Here is a 27,376-nt window from a genome sequence, read left to right as displayed (position 1 = left end):
CCTGATATGTAAAATGTTAGAATTGAAAAAAGGTGACCTTTTAATCTCATATTACTGTATCAGATCATGAAGGCAAGACTACTCTGAATTTAATAAGTCACTACTTTTTAAGGTAGTACCTGAAGCCCTGACTAGAAATGATTGTTATACACACACTCATATACATGCAAACACAGCTTTGTGAGCTACTTTTTTCTCTTTATTAATTGTGTCTTTGTGGATTAGGATACAGAATGCAGGGCTCTTGCCGTTCATAGTTAATTAACAGGTGGTGTAGCACAGTAGGCTTCCACTAAACAGGTGCGGGGATGTTGTGTTTGGTGAGAAGCAAAAATATCCAGGTGTGAAAAGCTCCAGAGGCAGGTAGCTAGCAGGTGTATGAGAGCAAGCCTGGGCGGTCTCAGAGCAGAGGTGATGCCAGGGGCCAGGCTGGCAGCCATCACCCAGCTGCTCGGTGCCACCTGCCCGACTGTAAGAGTGACGCCCAGCATTCTCTGAATAAGCATCTGATTGATGTAGCAAAAACTTTGGACGCCGTTGGGAATGACACTTAATGGATGCACGCAACTGCACAGAAACACACACTCGCTATCACCTGCAGCAGATGCCTCATTGCACATGGTGCGCCTGAGCCCCTGCAAACAAGCATTGGTTCCCCCATACACAGTGTATGAGGGAACACTGAATGCCTCTCATGTCCTATTTAGAAATAGTATTGTTCTGCTGCAATGGAGATCATGTTCATCATTCAGACTGCTCTCCATATTTGGAAGATGCGAACACACACACACACCCACACTCACACACACACACAAAAACACACACACACACACACTGGGACTGGGATTGAAGCCCAGAAGAGCATATGAGAGGGAAGATGAATGGCTTGCCTTCAGCATTGAGACTTAAGGGTTTTCACTTTCTTTCTCTGTCTCACTCTCTCTCCCTCTGTCTCTCACACACACGCACGCGCGTGCGCGCACACACACACAGTTGTACATATATCTCACCTTATAACTCGTCTCTATCTGTATGTCTCTCTTACAAATGGGATGTAGAATTTGCTCAGCCACAGACCTGTTGAGATTGGCTCACATGCATTGGTTCATTCATCTCTCTTCTGATCTGGGTCTTTCTTCTAAACAGGCAGACACAAGCACACCCAATCTACACAAACAGACATGAACACACATATACACACACACACTCTCAGCAGGGTGATGAAAGTCAAATGCAATCATATACCACACACAAGCAACGGGCATGATTTTGGAATAGGAAACCTTAATGTGCTTCATGTGTAAGACCTGTGTTTATGCAGAACATATACATGTTTTTGTCCAGTCCTCTGGTTTCTGTCCCTCTGGGGTGGCTGAATTTAAATGAAAATAGATCCACAGAATAGATGGTTGTCATTAGGGTGTAAATAGTGGTTTTGTTGTAGTGAAAATCCCTGAAGGATAGTTCCTCACTCCTCTAATGTCCTTCCTCTCTCGTTCTCATCGTTCTTTCTCCCACTCCACAGACTCCTAAATGACCTTGTCCTGTATAAGCGAGACACAGAGCAGAGACTGATCATGAAGAGAGTGAGGAGTGAGTGAGACTAATGAGTCATTGTGAATGAGAGCTGTTTAATCTCGGGCCTTTTGTTTCTGAGTTCTTCGGAGAAGAATGTAATGAAAAAGACTGTGGGACTGCTGTGTGTCATACATTTATCACAGATGTTGTGTGATCGGTGTGTGGGTCTGTGCGCATGTGTTTTTTGTACCAGTGCAGTTATGCTTCCATTGTTAGCTCAGGGGTCACTTTTCTAAGAGCTCTTTTCTTCCCTAGCAGAAGGTTTTATTGAATTACTATGACAAGGTAGAGATAACCTTTGATATTTAGCATTTACATGACTGTAGTGAAATAATTGCCAAGTTGTGATACTCTAACAGTAAATTAGTCAGTCTATTGGTCAGACTTGATCCCTGAAGTAGACGTAATTGTCTTTATTAAGCCCTAATAAATCCAGAGAGATTGGATCTTTCCACCTTGCTATTCCCCTCTGATTTCTTTTTCCTATCGCCCTCCTCCTCTTCTGTTTGTATCACATTTTTGCACGCTGTTTATTTCCCTCTCTGCTGATTACATCCTTGAAGTTAAGGGGATGAGCAGACTCCAGTAGTATGCCAACTGTTTTTTTAAGAAACTCATTTTGATATTCTTCATTATTAATAAAACATGGAGTTGACAGTCTGCCAGTACAAACACTTTTATGTGAATGTCAAATTAGAACAGCAAGCCAATTTGACATTTGTGAAGAGCCAACAGCTGCAGACAGTTTTGTCTCCACTTTAAACTTTTACATTTCAGCGCCCACCTGCTAATGAAGTGTGATGTACCATTGCCTTACTCTGGAGAATCTTTGAATTGCATTTTCGCCTTTTACCGCAAATCATTCTGACATTACATCGCTGTAGCCTTTCAACAACGATGCAGTTGTGAAAAATGCAGTGCAGTTAAAATAATGACTGAATAGATTTAAGCTGTTAGTAAATGGGTACTGAATGCATGCTATGCTTTTGGTTCACCCACCAGAGGATCTAAAGTTTCTTGTCAAAACAAGAGTAGGTTGAGTCATTCGTATAACATTGAAAAAAACAAATTGTCTGCATCGTTTATTCACAGTTGATGGAGCATAAATTTTCATGTTGCCTCCTGCCTTTTGATAAAACTAAATGGAAGAAAAACTTAAAATCGTAAAAACCCCTCTGGTTTTCTCTTTGAAGCTGGCGTTGTGCCCGTATTGTTGTTCCAACAAGTGTGGTCATTGTCGGATTCGTGAATGAACGTTTGCGGCTTGTCAAATGTTGCTAAATTGTTACTGTCATTCTTAAGCTTGTCTTTCAAAAGCAGTCGCTTTGGCAGGTAACCATCAATCATTTGGATGATTTGATTGTGCTTCGTTTCCTAACCGCTACATGTAAACATTACAAAACTGACTTTTATACCTATACAGAGTTTTGTCATTTTCATTTGCCGTATTGCATTCATAACTTTATCAAATGCTCAAATAAAACATCGACTACTGCATGTCTGTCTTTCCTAATGCGACATCAAATATGAATACAAGTTATAATAACTTCCGCTGCTGTCAACACTCGCAGTCATCACAACTTTGAAAAATCACGATTCTCCCACAATGGGATTTGGCTGGATGTGTGGGAGGGTGTTTCTACAGTGTAGCTGGCAGCCACCGGCATGAAAAGAGTGGTTAAGGGTTATAGCTGTGCAGCTGTTAGCCTTTGTGTTAGTGTGTGTGGATTGTGTGGGTGTGTGTTTGCTTGTCTCTGGTGTGCGATTAGCAAACACATTATCTTCTTCGTGTGGATATTATGCGCACATCCAGTCTATCTGGCACAATCACCGCAGCCATTTACTCTAACATCTTTCCCTGGGGAATCTTAGAGCACAAACAACGGCATTTTGAGTGTGTGTATGTGTGCCTTCTATGAGAGGTAATCAGATCTGTTCCCTCCAATCAGACAGAGATTGAATTGAATTGGCTGTCTGCTGTTGTGGTTGTCATTGGAGGCCAATAGTGGATACTTGGGGATATAAGACAAAAAAAACAACACTCACTTTCACATAGTGACGCACACTTTGCAAACATGGCCTTTCTCTCAGTTTGCACTAAAACTATATTTAGAGGTAACTGCCTCTTCTATCTCCTCTCCTGTCATTCCCTCTCATCATTTTATCCCTGGAAAACGTGTGCTCTATTTATCCATCCACTTTTTTCTTCCCTATAATAACTTAAGAGGGGCACTAAGGGTGGTGAGATGTGATCTGTTTTTTTCCCAAGCAGGTGTCTCATTCCTCTCAGCAAAGCCACATCCTCTAACTGTGCAGCAGCTTCAATGATACGCTCTTCTGCCCTTATTCCTGAGTGTTCAAAAAGCTTCATCCAAGGTTTAAGATGTGACCACACCAAATTAGCATTCAGAATGCCTGACTCAGAAAGAAAATTACATATCGGTAAAAGCCTTTTATTTGCTTTCCTGAGTCTTGGACTGTGTGTGTGTGGCTGCAGGAGCTTGTGATCCTCACAGTATGTTCAGCTTAGTCCTCTCCTCCACACAAGTTGGTGTGGCTTTGCTCACCGCATCACTAACTACTGTCTCCATAGCAACAGTTTGCTCCCTGCTCATAATTTGCACAAAAGGAAAATGTCCCAATGTCACACAGGCTCTAATAGAGGCCGATAGTCTCACCCTGCTGTGCTGGTTTAAGGACTGTGTGCTGAAAGGGCATTTCTTATTTGTTAGAGGTTTGGTAGGCTGCTGTTTTCTATTTCCATTTTCATAACGCAGTCTGTTTAAGGCATATTTAAGAGACATGCTGTAAAATATAGCTAAATCTATGTTGTAAATGATTACTTTGTTTGAAAAGTATAACTCAATCACTTCATTCTCTTGTAGGGGTTATAAGTGAGCTAAAGGTTTGCTATGGAGTTTTTAACCTTTTATTGTTGCGCAGCAGCATGTTTGTGTCCCCGTGTTGTTTGTCTTTGACTTTCTGCACACTCCATCAAACTAGATAATCGACTATCCTGAGAGTAATTTCGCATTATTCCACTGATCAACTGGTGGTGGTATACTCAAAGACACGCACCACATCAGCTGCTAACACAGGGTTGAAGACAAGCAGATGTAAAGAATATGGGTTTGAAAAATCTGCTTTGCAAATTTTATTTTAAGAAGGTGCATGTACATGTAATCCTCTCACAGTGTGTTTCTACTAACACTGTATGTTATTTTTTGTCTCTAAAGGAAATTTAAGAGAACAAGTGTTGTCACATTTATTATTGTCATTTTGATTTGTACTGAAAGACAAAACAACCTTGGAGATATGGCTAAAATCTCTCTTCAGCTCAACTTGATTGCAGGTTGTCTGGTGTACCAGTTTGGTAGTGCATTTACTTCTGCTGGTTAAGATGTTTTAGTTACAGTGATATCATCTAAACTGGTCGAGCTGGGTAAGTTTTTAAGTTTTTTACAGCTAAATAGCTTGGGGAACTATGCATTGTTTTTTTCGCATAATTTATCACTTTGTGCGCTTTTCATTCCATTAATGTTTCTTTTGAAGCACATTTTTCAAGCCAAGGTGCAGCACGACAACGCCCTATCAACATAAATAAAAAAGCCCCTTTCTTATAGGCCATTCCTTTGTAACAGTTTCCTAGTAGACTTTCCTGGCTGTGGTTGTGCAGGTAATCCTGTTTATACATTTCCTGCTCCATTATATGTGTGTTAGTTGTATCCTACATTCCCATTGGTTATTGCTTTAATTGCATATTCACCTCAGAGTTGGCATTTGATACTTTGTTACCCACCAGCTTTATATTATGAGCATTTTTTACTCCTGTCTCTACAGGTAGCTAGATTTCAACATTCAATGCTCTCTGGTGCCACATCACTGCTAGTCTCTTACTGTTTGCAATTTCATTAAGTATATACTCCTGGATAATACAAAGTGCAATTGAAACATTTAAATCCCAGTGTACACGAAGCATGCAAATGAAATATCTTGTCACAGAAGAGACTGAAATTTGTGTGATCAGATGATCTGATACGTGTGAAGTTTAATGCTAGCAGATGCATACTTTCTAACCACACAGTCGCTGCATTTTTTTAGATCTCTCCATTAGGGATGGGTATTGATAAGATTTTCACGATTCCGATTCCATTTTCGATTCTGTATAACGATTCGATTCTTTATCGATTCTCTTATCGATTCCTTTTTTACAAAAAAAAAGGAGAACACTAAAGTCGATTAGCTTAGAACTTTGTTTTATATCTTCTCTTTGAACAAGATAGAAATTTAGGAGTAACATGGCCTTACAAACCCAACAGTGAGATCTTAAGAGATCCAGCCTATGGCTCTTCAATGGGGTGTCACAGGGTCCCCGGGGAAAAAAATTGTAAATGTAAAATAAAATAAATATTCTTCTGTAGCAATAACAAAGTATAACATAAATTATTCTGTAGCAATTACACAAGAATATCCAGTAATGTCCCTGCCTACAATTAAACATATTCACTTACCGAAAATCGGAGGCATCTGGTCTGGCAAATGCCTTTTACCACAAACTTAGTCACTGCTCGGTGACATTCTGGCCTGAAAGGAGACGCTACCGGTAGACTGCAGCGAAAACTGCCAGCATCTGAGCCAGCCAGCCTCTGTCTGTCTCTCTCATCATGGTCACCTAAATGCACAGTAATGGCAGGTTTTGTAATAAGGCAGATCGCGCTAACATAATATGCACTGTTAGTTGATTATTTACCTGTCGCATTAACGGGAGAGGACGTGCAAACGTTACCGCTGCTGCTGGGTTGAGATTCACGAGTCCGGAGCGGAATTAAAAACACGACATTCATTTAAGGTCATCGCGTGTTTTGTGAGCAAATGCTTTTGCATATTCGTAGTGTTTGCTCCCTTAAATGAAATATCTGCTTTGCAAGTATTGCAAGTTGCCCTGTTGTCATCCGTTCTCGTAAAGTATGACCAAACTTTTTAGCGTTTGAGCCGCCATGTTTCCTGCCAGGTAAATGACGCTCCGCAACGCGGTGACGTCATTCGGGGCGACTGGAATCGATAAGGGAATCGTTTGCAAAAACGGCAAACAATTCCAAGGAATTGAAACAGTGGGAACCGGTTCTCAACAAGAACCGGTTTTCGATACCCATCCCTACTCTCCATACATGTTTCTATGTTGTTAATGTATCTGACAAAAAATAGAAAATTTAAATTTCCTTTTTGTTTCTACTGTTTTAGCTGGAAAAACATGTCATTTAGTTTTAAACAAGAGAAGAAATCTTCTTTTACTTAAAAGAGTTGACGATAACATGTACGACGTGAGGAGATTACACACAGTTATAGAAACAATCTAACAGATGGGAGAACTTCCTCTCCTTTTTCAGGTTGAGTAATATTTGCCAGTCTTCTTTTACTCCATCCTCTCTTCCAGGACCCTGGCTGAGAGAATTAAAGGAGAAGGTTCATTAAGCAAGATGCAACACAGAAAAGTAGAGAGGGGAAGGACAGCAACTTCAAGTGATTCCATATTTTGGCAGAGATAACAGGGAGGAGAGAAGGCTTTGTTCTAGCACCCTCGTTTTGGCATGAAAGGAAGACTGCTGTGTTTTGAGGAGTTACCTGTGTTTCCTAATGCTTTGAAAGCAGTAGCGACAGTCACACACATACACACACACACAGATGTTCACAATCCTCCTACAAACACGCCTCCTGTTCACACAGAATGCGGAATTTAAGAAACAAGTAGTTTTCCCACTTTTCACTCAGATTTGTTTTTTAGTGCTTGAACTCACTGACCTGTGTGTGCGTGTCTGTGTGTGTGTTTTCACGAAAGGGACAAGGAGAACAACAATGACAAAAAAGTAAGTGGTACCTTCTCTATTTCTTCTGATAACAGGAGGTATTTTGTGGAGGCTCATAGTGCAGGGCTTTGGAGAGCTACCTGTTCTTCTGCAGCAGGATGTGAACATTTATGCACTCGTGGAATCGACTGCATGTGTATTAGCGGCTGCTGAGGTGCATTCGTTAAAGCACTCTGTGGATGGAACAGCTTCAACATCTCACATGACAGGATGCTAGCTGCATGTTTACACACACCACCCTTTGATACAGAGATATCAGAAAACATACATGCACATGCATGCACACAGACACAGTTACATACACACACACTCATGCACATTTGCAGGTTCCCCATGTTCCCCTTTGCTTGTGAGAACAATTACCTTCTAATTACTGCCAGAGAGAGAAAAGAGCTTGACTACCAAGATTTCTAGATAGACACAGGACTGCTCGGACAGTAGGGAAAAGGGATTGAGATATGGGAAGGAAAAAGACTCATAGCCTCATGTTAGTTTAGGTATCATATTAATTCATAACAGGGAGAAAATAGAGAAGGTTGAGGTGAAAATGAACGGTAAGGAAGATCTTTGAGAACTTCTCATCAGCAGAGTAAGTACATAGAGTTGAATGCTTTTTTAGGATTACAAAGAACCTAAAACACAGGTTTGTCAGTAAGCATGCAATCATCCTGACAAGATTGTGAACATAGAGGCGAGACCAGTGCTGCTTTTGCTATTTTTTAGTGTATTAAAAGCTTTCCTGGATTTTTGCTTTAGTAGCAAGCGAGTGTAAAAACTGAGCATACCATAGTGTCCGGCAGGAAACAAAGTGAAGCTCGGACAGTCCCAGTAGATGAGGTGATGTCAGGACCTGTCCATATTTCCTGATCATAAAATGTCCAGATAGTATTTCTAATAAAGTAAAATAAAATATTTATATAACACCTTTTGAAACTGGGTTTACAAAGTGCTTTGACACGCTACTACATTCAAACAGAAAGTCAGAGATAATAAACTGAATTAAACCTGAGTAATGTTAAAGAAGGTAATATGTAAAAAAAAAAACCATTGTCCTGAAAAATCGAAAACACAAATTGTCACAAAAAGAATTACTCAAGAAAAGAGAATAAAGAGTACACCATTAATTAGAAAACAATAAGAGATGACAAAATCACAGTAACATGGAGAAGGACAAAAACAAGAGACATCACATGAGAGCAAATTTATAAAAATATTTTTTTAGAAGAGATTTGAAGGACATCACGGCTAATAGTTGATACTCCTGTATGCAACTCAACTCTTCCTTCCATGCTACGTCTCTCTCATTCTGCGGGAAGTAACAGTCTTATGTTGATTATATCATCTTGAGTGAAATTAACTGTAGCCAGGTAGATGCATTTATAATGTGGCTTTATAAAAAGCTCAATGGTCTAAAAAACAAGCGAATAAAAAAGAAGTAACATTTTAGTCCAAGGACGGTGCGTTCAAATAAAAGAAAACACTTCTTAACAACCCAAACACTGTGTGATAGAATTAAGAACTATGGTTACAAAATAATATTTTACAGAAGGATTTTCCAGTCAATAAATAATCCTTTTTTTATTTATAGCAACAGCAAGCAGTCAAAAGACACTAGTCATTAGACACTAGTCATTAGAAGTCATTAGACACTACCAATGAAATGCTTATGTCAAAGCTGCCATCAACATAGTTTTTGTTTTTTTATCTATGTAATTTCAAATTTACTGTTTTACAAAAAAAGCTGAAAAAATTGCAAAGCACATCATTATTTATTTTTAATAAGATGCAAAATTGCAGTAATTTACTTGAATTCTTAAATAGAAAAACTGAAACTTATGCGGCTGAATGTTCTACTAGACTTCTCAGAGAAGTCCAGTGTCTTGGTTCAAATTTAGGTAAAATGTAAATTCAATTGAGTCAATTTAGTTGTTTTTGATAGATTTCTAAAAAGAAATTTGTGGTCTAATAAATTTGATAAATTCAGCAATATGCTTTCATGTTATAGAAAAGGGTGATAGGGGAAATATGGGATTACCTCATTATACCAGCCCCTACAGAAGTAAATACAGAAGATTTAAATGATCTTCAAAAATTAAATAAGTAAACGTACCATAACTGTGTCTATAAAGTGTGCCATAAAAATACGATTTTATCTGAAGAAGGTCTCATGTGTCTTTCCCAACTGTCACCATACAATCGAGTCAAAACTTTTTTCTGTTTGCTTTTCCAAAAGTCACCTTGACAGAAGGTGTGAGTGTCTGACTGTGTGAGTGCCTGTGAGACGGTAATGGGCAATGTGCTCCGTCTGTCCCTAACTTATTTTTCAGCTCTAATTTGTTCTGTGTTTTCTGCCAGCGAGGATGGCTGGATGCCTCAGGACACATGTGCAGCAACACACATGCGCAGGGAGCTCAGGTCTCTGACTGCGTCCCTGTCATCCAGGTGGGTGGGAGAGAGGTGAGAGTGAGGGAAAGGAAGCACAAAACGGAACCTGAAAAAAGGAATTTTCAGATATAAGGGGGGGGGAGAGACACAGCTCTACCTGTTTAATCTTATTTGCTCCCTCTGAAATCTCCTTTCATGATTGTGGTTCATAGTCAACAGGTGAGCAGCAGCTCTCTTCAAGAATGGATGCTAAGTTAGTCACACTGATTACACAAATCAGTCCTATCAAGATCATTCGCAACACGAACGGTTCAAAGAAGCAACTTCATTTGGCAGACACAGCCGCAGCCGTGTTGGAAATAGGACAGAAAAATGTACATGAGCAAAAGCGCAGCGCTCATTTATTTGATTGAGTGGCCACAGTGCTTCATCATCTCATTTTACAGCTGCTATTTCACTTCAGCTACTATGGTTGTGTTTTTGTAGCGTGCGCTTATGTGCATACTCAGTCAAGTGTGAGCTTTTGTGTGCCAAATCAATCTGCCAAAATTAAGCATGGAGCTGAAGGGGAAACTTGTTGTTTTCTTGGCACATACTGTTTTGTGGATTTAAAAGAGTCTGTCTGAGATTGGGTATGAGTGAGCGCTTCATCTGAACAAGTCTCTGATAGGTAAGGAAAGCACAAAAACCCACACGTGTTGACACAAACGCACACAGACATTCAGCGGCAGGGTTTAGAAGCAGGATTAATTGGAGAGTAACTGCCTGGTTCCCTCATGTGCTGTTGAGTGTTTGTTGGGAACCATCCCAGCTGCAGTTAAGAGCCTCTGGGTGCTTCTTCATCTGGAGCACACTGAATCAAGCTCCACACTTTACCAGCCACTGCAAACAATGCTGGCCTTATGAAAGTAAATGGGTGATAGTGGCAACAACATTTGTGTAGCTAATTAATTTCCGAGGAATATCAGATTACACGATGCCAAAAAAACTTCCTCTTACAGCAAGAAATCAAATAAAGTCTTGAGTTCACTTTTCTTTGCTGTTGAGGTGCCGCATCTCTCCCATATTCTTACTCAGTGGTCTCAAACTAATAGCCTCTGTCTCTAATGTCTAATGAAATTAATGAACTAGACTGTTATGCCTTATTGGCCTTACACTTAAAACCTTTACACTCATTGTCAGTCTTAAGCCTGGATGATCAGAATGTTTTTGAATGAAAATCTGCACTGCTGAGGAGAGCCCTGCATACATCTGAGACAGCCCTGGATACATGAGAATGTATCTGCATCAATCTGTAAGTCTAACATACATTTGATACAGCTTGATAAAGTGAGAAATACCTAGAAGTCAGACAATTAGGCAACTTGTAAACAAACCCACAGGTATTCTGGCTGTGGTCCACTTAGACCGTGTGCACTTAAGAAGCTTTGATTGCATAAAGTTTGTTTCATGAGGATTCAGTATCATGACTTTGGTGCATTGCATTGAGTTTATATGGTGCTGTTATTACAGTAGATGATCCGTGTTGTCTTGGACCTGTCAGACTTCATTCTAGCTATGATTTCTAAATCCAGACAGTCACTCTGGTAAGTAAATTGTCATCATAATTGAAATGAGTGACAGCCAAAACTACAAAAAAATCAGTAATAACCTGATTTGCCAGGAAGAAAGACATTGGCAAATATTTAAGTAAATAAGATTTCAATATGTAACCCATGTAAAGAGGTGGAATTACGCAGAGACTAAGAAGGGTTGGGAGAAGAGGTGAAAAGGGGGAAGACGGGGATGGACGGGCGCACAGGAGGCGAAAGGTTACAGTTGCCAGGGGCGATGCTAGGGGCTTTCCTGAAGGGCTAGACGCACTGTACCAGCAGTCACCTGCCATCTATCACATGTGAAAGTTTGTGTGTGTGTGTGAGTCAGGGAGGTTCTGCCTGTCATATCGCTCTAATCCTGACTGACATTTATCCAATGGAGGCTTCGCTCATTCATCCATCCATCACGTTTTTCCATCCTTTGCTCTTCGCTTTATGTCCTTCCCTCCCTCTCTGCTTGTTGCTTCAGACAGACAGTTATGAACAAACCCTGCATACAAAGTGCTATCGCAAACACACACGTACACTCGATACGCAGCGCTTGACTGTAGCGTAAAAACTTGAATTCCAGATATTGCGATAGCAGCGTAGCACTGCAGTGTAGTTTGCACAGATCTGAGAAAAGATTGCATGTTTTTGTGTGTTTGTTGAACTGTGGAGCAGCCGTGATTGATGTTCCAAAAGATTCTTTCATTAGTGTTATGGTATGGTAGGTGGGATGCTTGTGAGCGTGAGTCTGTAAGTGCTTTGTGTGCGAGTGTGAGGCAGGCACACAAGTTTGCGTTTGTGTGTCTGTGGAGCAGCCGTGACAGATGAAATGGAAGATTCTTTCATTAGTTGTGTTTGAAGCTCAGCAGGGTCACAGAAACAGCGGACATTTAATTACAGCAGACTGAATGCTTCCCCCACTGACTGACACACACAGATGCATACACACAGACAGGCATACACACACACACACACACACACAGAGGGAGGTCTTTCATGGAACATGCTCCCAAAAGGTAATATTATAAACCACTCAGCAGGAGTGGTAACCCTGGACCCTCTCTACCTTTTCCTTTCTTTTTTCCCATCTTGACTTTATTTCAACTTCTCTCTCTCTCGCTCTCTGTCTATCTCACTCTCTCACTCGTCCTTTCATTGTGAGCTAAGTATAGCAGCAGTAATGGTGATGGATGCAGATGGAGCAAGCATGTCTTAAATGTCAAACTCAAATGAAAATCACTGTTCCAGTGAGACAGAGTCATCTGGACACAACCAGTGTTATTTAACTCTCATACATATAAATACACACAGATGAAGTCCTACACAGTGTGGACTGCTATAACAATGAACAAATGGATCCTCAGAAGGGCATAAAAAGTATAATCAAATTATACAGTATCTGACAAAACAGTCTAAATTAAGATAAAATACCAAATTGTGTTTTTCACTAAATCCTCTCACTGAAACATTAAAATCAAGTTTATTTGGTTTATAATTAAATGAGTAAAGTTGCTCTAATTGTATGATATAAAACTCATCTGAACCCCTTTTTATTTTTCCTTTAAGGCCTTTAAAATTGGCTAAATCATCTTAATATTCACTATGAGCTTGTTCCGGCTCTTCATTAAATCTACTTAGAGATTACATTGAGGAATACTTAAACTCGAGCTTTTGCTGCAGTGCCACCTTTTTCTTTGATAAGTGATTTATATTCTTGAACTTGACCCCCACTTTCTCTGTCAGGAACACACATGCTACATTTTTTTAGGATTCAGTGATTTTTGTGAACATGCCATGAAGTGGTAATATTGTGGATGTTTTCTAAATTGCGCTTTATGGATTTCACATTCAGCCTGGTGTACTTGGTTTCCTACCAGTGTAAATGCTTTTGCTTACTGGAATTGAAGGTTTGGATTAGAGGTGTTACAAATCTGAAACTGTGACCAAAATCACGACACAAACAAGTACAAGGGTGTCAGGCCTTGTTAGAGCATGTCAGTCTGTAAAAGTTGCAGTGTTTGAATATTATTCAGTTTAATCACTGAATTGAAAATAAATCTTATTGTTTGTTCATGGGGCAGTTGTGATCAAGTAATTAGTCCTGTAGTAAAAAGAATGTGTTTTTTTTTTTTCACTGTTTGGTATTTTTCCCCTCTAAAAAAATAATTGTATTAATCAAACCTCTGCTTCAGAGAGTTGTTAGTTAGTTGCACAGTAAAGAAAGGTTTTTGACACTTTTTGAGATCTGGAGCGATTTTCTTGTGAATGTTTCCTGACAGACAGCTCATGCAGTATGTTTCATGTCATTGTCACAGTGAGAAGAGATGATGTGGAGCTAGTGGGTGTGGAAATCTGGGGGTTGCCATCACACTACCAGAGTATTATTGTCAACATACTTATATGTGTGTGTGTGCACGCTCATTTTACAGCATCGTTTCATATTTAATGAAGGCAATATTTAAATGTCTCCAAAATGAACATCTCCTTGTTGAACAACGCAGTCCTGCAGTGGTTTAGTCACTTACTTTGATCTCAGCCACGCTGAGACGTGACACAATAGAGAGAGCTGCTCTCTCTTACTCTCCCCAAAATAAGGACTGATATTCTTCAGCTCTTTTGTCTCTTAGGACTTTGAGACAGACAGTCGTGATTTACTCCAAGTAGCAGTGTGACTGAGTGTGTCTGTTCAATGATTCAGAGGTATGAGTTCATCTGCAGTCTTTGAGTGTGTCTCTCTGTATGTGTATGTTATTTTTTATCAATGGAAAATAGGGTGTAAGTGTTTTTTTTTTCTTTCTTGTAGTTTGTCAAGTTTTTCTTCCCATAGGTTGAGGCTTCTTAGACAAATTAATATTCACAAAACAATCTGTGGCAGCCTTGGACTTTTCTATTTGAGGTTTTAACAAAGCAGGGTTATTAATACAAAGGCTAACCGACCATGAGAATTTCTATCTATCGTGTGATAATGAGGCCTTATATTGAATTGTCCTCAAGTACTTTCCAACTTGTTAAAATCTTTTTGAATGTGATTGAATTCAGTTGATTCAAATGCAGATTTAAAAAATACTCGTGTTTCCTTGTTTTCGCGTGAGGGCACACAAGCGAAGTTGTGGGAGGTTTGTGTTGCACAAAAATGATTCAATAGCTGCACGTAACGTGATGGTCTTAAAAAGGCTTATTTCTATTATGCTGCAATGCTGTAGGGACTCGGTGTGAATGGAGGGAGTGTGAAAGAAAGACGAAAGGAGGAGTGGGACCTCTCCATCACTCCGGCTGTGACCTTCCAAGAGTCACGCTCTTATAGAGTACAGAACTAATGCCTCAATATATTATCTGAATATGCTGCATTATCATTATGCCTCTCTCTCACAATCACTCTCAAAGTCTCGCATATACACACTCAAAAACAGAACACGGAGACATGCAGAGATGCTCTGGTGTTTGTCTGTACAACAGTTGGTGTGTGCGTGCACGCTGCAGGTCGGAGAAATAGAAACTGAGAGGAAGAAAGAATGAGAGAGTATGACACAAAAGAGTTTGTCCTTATGAGTAACTGTTCTCTCTCCCTCTCTCTGTGCTCTGTATTGTGTGTAAAGAGGTTTGGAGGAGATAACACAGAGACTTCCTGGACAAGAGCAAGGTCAACACATGCACGCCATCACTGACACTTACTAATACATGCGCACAGTGCCGGCAATCTGGTACACAGTAGCAAGTGAGAAGAGACGAGGGACTGCTGGAGACAGGGGAGATAAGGAGAAAATGTCACACCATTATTGTGTATGAGAAATGGCCAAAGATGTGAACAGTCAGAGTTTCGTCTAATCCTGCCAAACACTGAGCGTCATTGAGTGTACTGACCATTATCATTCATATGATACCACAGTTCAGTGCATGTGATCTGAGTTAGTTTTGGACATTAGTGGCTTTGACCTATACTATAGTTGGGGTTTTTTTTACTGTTGAAGTATTCTGGGGTTTGTGTGATTGATGATCCTGAGGTAATAGCACTGGTCTGAGGTAGATTGAGGTCCTTGACTTGAAGATGTACTGTAGACTGCAAAGTGAGTGTGTATGTGTGTCTGCAGGGCAGGATCGCAGCGAGACAGCTCTCATCAGGCGTTTTAAGGGCGATGGCGTCCGCTACAAGGCCAAGCTCATTGGCCTGGACGAGGTTACCGCCGCCCGTGGAGACAAACTCTGCCAGGACTCGATGATGAAGCTCAAGGTAAGAAGAGTCTTTCTCCTCCTCTTGATCTGTCTCAAATTACAAATTAATTGTACCACTTTAAACTCGCTGTTAAAACAAACTTTCCACGGTAGTTGCGAGCAATTAAAAAAACTAGAGGACGTCAACACCCAGAATTAATGTTATATTACAGCCTGCAGCTGCATGAAGTTCTGTGACCCACAAAAGACATCAGTTGCCAGCTTCATGCATATTCTGAAGTTCAACATTTAAATATGCATGTTTTGTACATCATAGCATTACTGCGCTTTTGACGGTGTGCGCATGCATATAGAGTTTGTTGCCGTCTTTTTATGCAAATTGCTATAAGCGAGAAGTTGAGTAAGAAGGATAGAAAATGGGGTTGTTATAATTTATAGAGATGACGATGATCAGTGCAAGAGGAAGTAAAGGAGGTTAGCCATATGGATGAGAAGGGGATTGGGATGAATGTCTCATTTGCAAGGACAGAAACAATTAGAGGGAGGGGTAGACAGATGGGGCAGTTAGCAGCGAGGAGATGGCATATAGGAGGGGAATCATTTGGATGATAGGTGAAAGAGAGACATGAGTGAGAATGAAGATGAAGAAAAATAGGCCATTTTCTATTCAGGCCTAATGAACGACCTTGTTTTCTGAAATAATTGATTGCAGAATTATGAAAAACAGGCTTTGAAATTCTGTTACATAAAGAATGTTGAAATTTTTCCCTAAGAAGTCGCATCTTTAAACAAAACCTAGATTTTGCATCTTGTCTCTACAAATGTATGCTGAAAGAGTTTGAAAACACTGTCGGAGTGAAGAGTGCCTCATTCATTATTAATTTCCCTTTAAATCATATTGCAGGAGATATTTGAATTGAGCAAATTACATTTACGCTTTGTTTACGTGTAGTGAAAACTCTATCCAGCGGAGACCCGTAAGGGTGAGAAGAGGACCGACAGCTCATTGATCAAACAGCTTCCCTCCTCCTCATTTATTCAGACAGAAAATCCATCAACTCCTTTTCTCTGATCTCTCCACCTTTTCTTTCATACTGCTCCTCCCTTTTCTATCCAGAATCCGTCGTTTTTGTGATCCTGCTTCTCTCCTGTCTTCTTTTTGTGACTCGCCTATGCAAATGGTGACGAGGTGAAAATGGAGAGAAACTTAAACCTTTACATATACTTACAGCTATAAATAATCAGTATGTCGTTTGACTGTATGCTGAGTGCGTTGTAGCAGTTGTACTGTGTTAAAAGCAGGTTCCCAAACCTTTTAAACAAGTTATATAAATTAAGTTGTTCCATTCAGCAGCAAGCTATTTTTAAGCAAAGCAACTTTTTATTATTAAATAAAAACTATCGTAACATTTCTGACATTCTCAATAAACTAGTCATTGATATCGATCTCCTTTCACATCATCCCTAGTCTTTTTGTAGAAAGAATGCATGGTGCCCTGGTACACAATATAGTAAAATGTTGTTTGTTGGATGAGAATAAATGAGAAACCTGCCACAAATAATTTAAAAATTATAAGTTGATGCCAGTATGTGAAACTCATTGCTGATTTTTTAAAGACATAGTTATTACCTTTATTGACAGCTGTTGGCAACTGCATGTACATTTCTATACTGCTTCTGACATGGTTGTATGGATTGTGTTTCTGTGTGTGTCTGTGTGTGTGCATCCTCAGGGAATAGCTGCAGCAGCACGGTCTAAAGGAGAACACAAACAGAAGGTGTTCCTGACCGTTTCCTTTGGAGGGATCAAAATCTTTGATGAGAAGTCAGGGGTAAGTTCTGAAGCAGATTTGATTCTCTTTACTTGTGGGTCTGTGTTTGTGTGTGTGTTTGTGTGTTCATGCACTTGTGTTTCATCTATTAATGAGGCATCTCCATAAGAGGGAGGGGCCCCTGGGGAAATCAGGAGACCCTAATTGAAACCCTGAGAACAAGGCCTCAGTAGATGAGAGAACATGGCTGTCCCATTGTCTTCCTGTGTGCAAACAGCAACTACACTGGTTTTATATTATGCCCCAGGATTAGGCATTTTCCATCTTACATGGCTGCTTTTTTGGTTAACCGATATGATCTGTCCAGACTTCATCGACTGTTTTCAATCAATCCCCTGGTTCATTTTTTAGCTCTGTTTACTGTCTGTTAACTGACCCTGACTCTCCCTCTATCACTTAATTTGCTAGGCGTTTTTCCCAGTGGCTGATAAGATCTAAGACTTACTTAAATCCATGCAAAAAAGCAATAAAACAAGAAGTGTAATATTGAATTTACTGGCAAGTACCCACAACCCGTAGATATATTTGGAGCAGACGCAAGTAGAGAAGAAGATTAATGTAGTTATAGAAAGGCCAGTGTGTAGGATTTAGTGGCTTCTACTGGAGGTTTGCATTGGAACAAATTTAATGGACCTTCCTTCCTCTTGCTCCCCAGCTCAAATCTACTACTCCTACTGTAGAAACAAGGCCGTTGCACATAACGGATTCCTTGGAAGTGCATACAAAAACATAGTTGCAGGTTGTTATAATTAAATTATAATTATGACTACCATATTCCATCTATGGTAATAGGTAATGCCTATAACCTACACAGGGTTCTTTAAATGCCATTGCAGATTAAATATGATTGTAAATCAGGGAAAATGACCAGGCTTGTTTAGGATCATTGACTAAAGTGGCCTTTTTCCCATGTTTTCTGTGTCTAATAATGGAGAATTACTTCCCTGTTAACTCTTTACCCCTTGAAAGCCTACTAGGAGTAACCCTTAAAGAAGTTTCTCTCATATTGCATCAGAAGTTAATGAGGGTGGTGTCTGCCCTTGGAAAAACAGGGAAACTATTCCAGTGGTTGTCAAACCACATCCTTTTTGATATTTATTTATGTTTTCGTTAAGGGTCCAGAGGAAGTCATCAAATATTGCCTTTATGTGGGAAAAGAGTTAAATTCTATAAACTTGTAAAAATCTGTCCAATGAATTAATGTTGTTATTTTGAGGTGTTTGGCTGAGTTGTGCCGCAGCGATTCTTTCTGTATGTTTGTTTTTATATTCATCTTGGCAGCTGCAGAAAAACAGGCTTATTTTTTAAACATAATACAGCAACTGTTTTTTTGATGTGTACATATGCAGTGTGAGCTGTCTGTTTCACTGTCTGGCTCTGAGTGTGTCTGATTGTGAATGTAGACTGGTTTAGATAGAATATAAAGCTCGCCGCTCCATACCGAGCTTTAGTGGTTGACACGGTAAGCCTAAGATTTACACTTTGTCGGGAGCCGGAATGCGCTGACACTGTATGTGTGTGTACCCAGCAGTGATTCAAAAGTACCTTGTATTAGACAGGCAAGACTCAGTAAACAACGACCACCCACGTGGCATCCATGTTGAATACAAGCACATTCAATCCTTTGTACCTCTTCTTATAACACTCATAATCCTTATCGTATTTCTCTTCTTGATGGCTCAAAATTTAGACACTGAAGGATAACAAGAGCTAAATAGAAAAGTGAGTGATAGATGCAGAAGTAGAGAGCTAGAGTTGTAGAGGAGAAGAAGCAAGAAAAGTCCAAGGGGAAGGAGGAGGGAAAAAAGGATGTGAAAAAGATAAATAGAGGAAGCGTGTGATTGAGGAGCAGAAGCAGACTGAAACAGAGTTAGAGGGATAGGTGGAGAATCAGTAAGCATATGTCAAAGTAAAGCTCTCTACAGGGAGACCTTGTCCTCTGTCTCTGCACATTAATATTAACTATAGAGATATGCTGTCCTTACTATCAGCCCTTCCACCACTCCTAATGGCAAAGGAGGGAGGGAGAGAGGGAGACGGAAAGAAAGAGAGAATGACTCTGCTGAGGTTCAGGGATCTTGACAGTCTCATTCCCCTCCTGTGCATCAGTCAGCCAGATGGGCGGATGGATGTATGGGTGAACGAATGGATGGATGGCCTCTCTCTCGGAGGAGGGAAGGTCGTGCAGGATGGAGGGAGGTGGTGCTTGAGATGGAGGAGAATAAGAGGGGAGACATTAATCTAACAGAGGGCAGGCCAGCATGCCTCTCTTCCTGTCAGCCTCTCTCTTAAAACACACACATGTGCATATACATAGAGACACTTGTGCATTACTACCCTCTTCAACCCCTTTGGCCAAGTCTCAGAAAGGGGACAATACCAAGGCAGATGAAAAACTAGCATGAGTGAATTGCTGAAATGGTTAGTTTGCACGCTGCTCCTCAGAGAGATCAGAAAGATCAACTTTTCTGCCAGCAGAAAGGACTACAAACAACTGGCGTCCAGACAATTCAATAAATTTCATATGGGTCTTATCAGATATATTGTCACTGAATGCAGACAAGGACCTACCCAATTTATAGTATTATTTGGTTGGTGGGGCTAGAGGAATGAAAGGGGCTGAAATTAGAGAAGGCCATAGGATGAGCCTTGTCACAACAAGTTTCATCATTAATCGTTTTACACTAAGGATGAGAAAAGGTGGCAAATAGGGGATACAGGAATTTTGAATTTTTTGAATTGATGTGTTTAAACATCAAAATCTGTATTAAACCCCAACTATCTATGAACATGTGCTGACTGATGTGTGACAAATCCAACCGTCATCACAACTGTGGTAACAGTTTTACACATAATTTATTTGATATGACAAAGACTGTTTTATTTCATTCAGATGTAGCCCAAGGGGCAATGGCATCAACAGGGTCATGGTGAAGCTGGAGGTGAGAGGTGGGGTGCTCCCTAGACAGGTCACTTCTTTTTAGGTTTTAATACGAAAATAGGCCTATAGCCTTGTAATGTTACCAAACTTGAGCTGGTATTCGATCATTTTTAAGCATGCGGTAAGAAAACTGCTCCATAGGCAAAACACCAGGAAGGTTGTGAGCACCAATTGGAATTCTGTGCAAATGAACGTGGCCCATTTTACATTGGAAGGCAGAGGGTTAGAACAAGTTTTAGGTCAGCCTGTGCCTAAGAAATCAAACAGATCTGTTGCTCTGATGTTTATCCCGAACATCTTTAAACATGGTATGCAACCATCTTTCCCCACTGTTGCCTTAAAACCTTGTCAGTGTGGTTAAAGAGCAAACAGGTCTGATGAAGCAATTTCTGTGTCCCTGAACTCTATTTTCCAACAGCTCTGGCATCTGTTTGTCAAACACAACTCAGCATTTTCACATCCAGACTCTTTCACGTGGAAGTTGAACATTTTGTGCGTAAATGGTCCTTGACTTCTTGTTGGAGAGGAGCCAGGTGGTCAAAATGTAACTACAAACTAATTCACCATTAAGAATGAGGCCAAACAAGAGTGCATGTTATCCTCACTCATGCATTCGTTGTAGACAAATGCAAAGTTAGCAAGACTCAGCAGGAGCCGCAATGGAAAATAAGCCGGGTTGAAAATAAACTGGACTCATGCTTTAAGCTGTCATTGATATGCCACCAGCTATATCACACATCCACCATCCTTCTGTACTGATTTGTCTTTGTGTTTAGCACAAATACCCTACATTTGTGCTAAACATATACTACATTTACATAATAATATATTCTATGAGTGGGCTCCTATTTATAAATGTCACAATGAATCTATTCAAAACAAGCATTCAGACAGAAAATCACATTTGTTATATCATCATCATCCCTCTTTTCCTTCTACAATTAAAATTTAAATACATTTATTTTATGTTTGATGTTCAGATGCTTTTCCGAAACTTTAAAGAATCGCTGCAGATGTGCTTTTTAAATCAATTTAATGTTTAATATGAAGTTCCCATAATAAATGTAGCTGATTAAAAACAAATATTTAAAAGAAATATACACCACCAGTGATAATCAAAATTTCTGAAATTCCAAGTATGCAATTATTTTTCATCTGATGGAAACTTTTAATTTAAAACAGTGGACTCTCTTGATCTACAGTGCAGAGGTGGGCACAGGACGCTGCTTTTTATTTTTTAATGTAATGCAAAAAATAGAAAAAGACATGTAGGTTTATGCTTTAATCTTAAAAAGTACTTTAGGGAAAGGTTAGAAAAAAAGGAAATCCTTACCCACATTAAGGATTATATGTGATCTGATTGACACTGGCCAGGGGTGGGTACACATCACAAATCACAAACCAGTGTTAATTCATAGCTTGCCTGATTTTAGCATATTAGAGGGGTTATGTCTGTCAGAGCATATCTTAACCAAATTAGTTTAACTTTTATGCCCAGCTTGGCCACAGTAGTTCAAAATCTGTTTCATAAAATATGGTTATAGTCACATCTTTAGTGCCTTTAGTTGAGGAAAAAAACATCTCAGTATTGTGCCTTTTATTTTCACTTACATGATCCATTATTTTCAGCCAATGCATGATGAACTGTGCGTATATAGTATTAAAATTAGTATCATGCTTCTTTCTTTGATTCTATATTCATACAGTTCTCTGATGTAGTGACCTTAAACCAGTGATTGCGAATGAAAGTTTGCTACACTCTGTGCTGTGGTTTATTAATATTAGCCGCCAGCACTTTTTAAACACCCCTACAGAGAGGCCACAAGTGCTCTGATCATTTCAATCTCCTGCTGTAGCTTCAGCCTTTATTCTATTATGAACAGAGCTGTGCAGGGGCATGGCTACGGCCAGATAACATGGCGCCAGATCTTCAGAATGTACTTGAATTTACAAAATAATACATAAATAAAAGTTACATGATTTATATGCATCCAATTTATTTACTTGTCCAACTTGGTGGTTGTGGAATAGCTGAAGTCTATCCCAAGCTGTTACAGGGTGAGATGTAGAGCACCTGTCCATCACATGGCTAGCATAGAGAGACAGACAACCACTCGCATGCAAAGATCCACACACATTAAGACTAACCAGTTAACCCAGCATGCGTGCCTCTCAGACCATGCTAACCTAAGTCAGCTCACCGTGATTAATGTCTAACAAAGGAAAAATAATGGCCTTTCTCAAAAAATACGCTCACAAAGTAAAAAGTGTGCTACTTTATTCTATATAGACAAGCTAATGGAGTTAATTCCAGGTTTAATTCAGTTCAAATATTGTTTCACACACAGAATAAAAGCAAGAAATAAAGAAACCTGGGTTAAATAACCAGACCTGCTCTGAATCTGATAAAAAAAAAAAAAAAGCTAATTAAATCTTTAAGTTTAACTGCTAATCTCCCATCATGTTGTTCCTACTGGCTTAAGGCTGGATGGCCTCCACAGGCCCTTTGATGATGTCTCCCCTCCAGGAGAGAGATGTGACGATCGGAGATATTAGAGAGACAGTATCCTGCTGTTTCCCCTCTTCACTCCCAGAATAACAAGGAATATCTTGGTTCAGTGGCCAGCAACCGCTGAAGGGCATGCTGTCCACAGTCCCTCAGAGACACCGACGCTGTGTGTGAAAGATTGTGAGACTGGTACAGCACATCAACAGCGAGAAAAGCAGACCTCAGACCCAGTGTCAACTCTTTGAATCCACCTGTTTTTACGCAGTGTTTGAGCATCTATATCCAACTAAAGCAAGCCGTGTTCAAAACATCAGATGACATCAGCCATTTCCAGTATATAAGCCGATAAATGAAAATGAAAAATTAAAGAAATGGGAGAAACACACATTATGTAATTTATCCACCATAGGACAGTTATGGAAACACACATCCAGCTTATCCATGCAGAGTCAGCCAGATTGGACAAAGTAATCCACGACTACCTGTGATAAGAAAACAATGCTTTTAAACAGCATTGTCACATTGTTTTTTCTACCTTTTCCTCTAGCATGACACTACAAAAACATTCAAATCACCATAAAAAATGCTAGTAACAGTCTTGTTGGCATAAATGTCTCATGAAGTGAAGTCAAGTGTTGAATATTTCCATCACTAGTTTTGGAGCTTCAGTGGTGTTTTGACAAAATTTGAAATTATATGTGCAAAGTTCAATTTGTAACAAATCCCACAACCTTTATTTTTGTCATTTCCTTCCACGACCAGCATCTTAACTTGTTTTACGTTTGTGAGGAGACTTTTGATTTTATTTTATTTTTTTACTCTAATTAGAGTTTGGCAGATAAGACAGATAGAACCGAGGTCTGCTACTTCATCATAACTTATTGAATCTTCCCATTTCACTAAAATTTCTTCTGAAAGGTGGCACTTTCACCTTTGTACTTGTCCTAGATGTCAAGCACACCTAAAACTGGAAAGGGAGGTCAGGAATGTGTTTTTGATGCTAAAAAAGTGATGTCAATTAGACCAAAGCTTCTGTGAACATTTTCAGCTTTTTATTAAAAAAGCTGGTATTGATTATATGTATTTTTCTACTGTCTAAGCTCTACTTGCTACCAAGACAAAGTGAAGCAATTGAATTTATGCAGTCATTTAATTCTCTGCTCTCTTTGAATCAGAGTCCCTCTTTGTCACCTCACCACCCACCCAGAGATAATTCAATAACCTCTGCAAATGAGCTGTGTGCGTGCGTGCGTGCGTGCGCGCACATGTACATCCTTAGCTGCCAATTTCAGGTCAATCAGAGGTGATAATAATAATCATTACTCCAATTATTAAATTTAGAAGACATGACTCACAGAATGATTATCTGTTTCTGCTGAGGTGGTTGGTGTCTCTCTCTCTCTGTGTTTGTGTGTCATAGGTCCCATGTTATAATAGTGTCACTCTACTCTGCCATGTCGCACTTCTGGAGTAGCTTCAGAGAGAGCAGATGTGTGTGTTTAGCCTCTGATGTATAAGGCTCCAACCCCTAGCATGCACTCAAGGGCTACTGGGTTATTATGTTGACTCTGTGTCTCTGCTCCCAGCATGCATCTGGCATAGACAATAACAACAAAGCAGACATTTAGTGTGACTAACAGAGGGGCTATTGCATATTATGCTGTGAATTGTGATCGTGTGTTTGTGCGTGTTGTGAGTGAGGGCACAGATGAAGTGATCAAGTCGACAGCTTGCCGAGCTGTGATTGTCACTGATCCCCCCCTCTGTCCCCGGGAAAAACAGTGCCATCTGCCACGGGGCACAGGCAATGCCAGCTTGGCACTCCCCACCCAGACTAAACTAGAGAGGGCAGGGGAGCTAGAAACAATTTAATGTAGGATACAAGGTCTCTGTGTGAATGTGTGTTTTTGTGGGTATATACTTAAGGGGTTTTACATGAGATGATTATGCTTCTCACAAGTTTTTGGAAGTATTCTGATATAAGTTTTTTCAAGTTGCTGGTTTGGAGCAAACAGTTTAATTATTAACAAAGAATAAAGACACTGGCTTTTTGTAAAGGTGTAGAGTCAATTTGTTTCTTATGTGTTTTTAAAACATATATATGTAAATACAAGTTTTTGCATCTTTACAGTTTAAAGCTCATCTATATCATTATGTCATTCCCTGCTACAGGTCCTCCAACACCACCATGCTGTCCATGAGATCTCATACATTGCCAAGGACATCACGGACCACCGAGCCTTTGGCTATGTCTGCGGAAAAGAAGGGAACCACCGCTTTGTGGCTATCAAAACCGCGCAGTCGGTTAGTATTTATGTACATTCAGTCCAATAAGCAGAAAATGAACCCAAACCCCACCTTTCACCTTCACCATTTTCTGAACTCTTCCGACATTTACATTTGGAAATATCTAAGCTAGTGCTGTCAGCGTTACTCTCGTTAAAATGATGTGAATGGGGCTGGACAGCGCTAACGCGTTGTCAAAGTATTTTCGTTTCAGTAAAGAAAGAGACACCAAGCTTGTTAAGACATGTACATGGGTGAGAGCTCTGAATGAGACTCACACCCACTGTAGTCCGCATTCTTTATTTATACACTTGTTCACACAATACACCCTTTCATAACTCTCATAAGGGCAACGGCGTGCTTCCCCTTTAGATTAACTCTACCATACGTCCTCTTCCTCGTGACTACGGCGTGATCTTCTAGTTTCAAATTCCTTAGGCATTTCCTGTTTTTCTCTAAAAGTGGTCACAAGCAGTTATACAAGAGCAGTTATTTCCACATAGTTTCCGTGTTAAATGAAGTAAAACATAAGCTTTATAGAAAGGTATAATAAAACAGTAAAATCTCTTAACACGCGTTAACGAGCTAACCGCGCTAACGCGTTGATGCCTTGCAGCCCCACGCACGGGGCGATCAGCACTAACTCGCTAACGGAGATTTGCCGTGTTAATGCAGTTATGGCGTTAATGTCATTTTAATGAGATTAACGCCGACAGCACTAATCTTTTTTTTTTTTTTTTTTTTTAATAAGCACTAATCTAAAATAAGCACTAATCTAAACATAGTAAAGTGCTGATGTTACAGTCCTACTCCACTGTTATAGCTTGAAGTCTTTGGCGCTTCTGAACTGTTGGTCACGTCTACAATCATGATTTAGATTTTCTAAAACTGAAAACAGAGCCCAGAGGATGTTCAGTATAGTTTCCTCTCACCCCGCATGAATAACAAAATGGTATTTTATGGATTTTTCATCCAACGACACAAAAACACATTGTGTAGCCCAGCTCTCTTTGTGTTTAGGTTAATTTATGATTCATCAGGCTCTTTTCTCAGTAACATGAACCTCTTGACATTTAGATAAGGACCCTTGAATACCAGCTCATGTCGCTTTGTGCTGTTCTTCAAACAAACTGTTTACCGAGTAGATCTGCAGCTTTAGGTTTTGTGTGTCCAGAACAGCGCAGCTTCGGTTCTGTGTCGGCATACTCTATATAATATTGAGTACTTCTTTCAGACCTTTTATGATTGTTGCTGCTGTTGTTGTATGCGCCTGGCTTGTTTCGTCTGGATTCAGCTGGCTCTCTCTGTAGCCATATTGATTTCCCATAGTGAGTCGATGAGGGTTTGAGTGTGTGTCACCAGCTCTAATGGCATATCCATCCTCCTAGGGCCATGAACCGTGGCTCTTTGACTGAGACAGATATGCACCAGTCTGCACTCACAAATACAGCAGCCACATTTCCATTAAAAAAACAGTTGTTCAGAAAATGTTACCCTGCGTAACAGTGAAGCACAACGGTAAATTCTCATCCGTCAGCTAAGCTGCCTTTTGCCTGATGTGTGCCTGAGGAAAGGTCATAATTATATTTTACTTCCATTTTCAGGATTTGAACCAGCCATCACTAAAACTCAGACTATTAGTTGTGGAGCAGACAATAAGAGGGATGGAGGCACAGAGCTCATGGCCGAGGCTGTAATTGGAAAGTAACTGCTTTGATGTGAATTAACAAAGTGTCTCTGTTGTCATGAAGACTAAGACTTAAAGATGTTCCGAACAGGCCAATTTAAGGTCGCATTCAAAAGTAATTGGCTTACCACTCAAATCAAAGTCTCAGCACAAGAAAGACATGTTTTATTTAGCCAGTTTTAGTGAAGATAGCAAGACTCTAATTGTGAAGAGAGGATTGTCAGTCATTGTTATAACTTTTCTAGAAAAGTTGCAGCTGTAATTAGTATGACTCGCTTTGTTGTTTACAAAACCTAGGTTTCAATTTGTAGAGAGGCTACAGAGAGTTCAAATGTAGTTTAATGTATTACATTATTTATGACCAGTGTTGGGAAGGTTACTTTTAAAATGTATTCCATTACAGAATACTGAATACATGCCCCAAAATGTATTCTGTAACGTATTCCGTTACGTTACTCAATGAGAGTAACGTATTCTGAATACTTTGGATTACTTAATATATTATCATGTTGTTTACAACTACGTGAATGTACTATTGCTG

The 27,376-nt window shown here is 39.8% G+C and overlaps 1 protein-coding gene across 9 annotated transcripts in view; it reads left to right on the top strand.

Moving 5' to 3' along the window:
- The window catches only part of dab1a (DAB adaptor protein 1a), a 215,840-nt gene that overhangs the window by 166,630 nt on the left and 21,834 nt on the right, over positions 1 to 27,376 (top strand). For all 9 annotated transcript variants that reach the window (XM_063465823.1, XM_063465826.1, XM_063465827.1 and 6 more), the window contains 3 exons: positions 15,499 to 15,638; positions 17,314 to 17,412; positions 25,035 to 25,166. In XM_063465823.1, the coding sequence (XP_063321893.1) occupies positions 15,499 to 15,638; positions 17,314 to 17,412; positions 25,035 to 25,166 (371 nt within the window). The remainder of the gene's footprint in view (positions 1 to 15,498; positions 15,639 to 17,313; positions 17,413 to 25,034; positions 25,167 to 27,376) is intronic.

This window comes from Pelmatolapia mariae, linkage group LG23 (assembly GCF_036321145.2).
Source record: "Pelmatolapia mariae isolate MD_Pm_ZW linkage group LG23, Pm_UMD_F_2, whole genome shotgun sequence".
NCBI classification, from domain to species: domain Eukaryota; kingdom Metazoa; phylum Chordata; class Actinopteri; order Cichliformes; family Cichlidae; genus Pelmatolapia; species Pelmatolapia mariae.
Note: the sequence above shows the minus strand (reverse complement) of the source record. Positions and strands in the feature narration are given on the sequence as shown.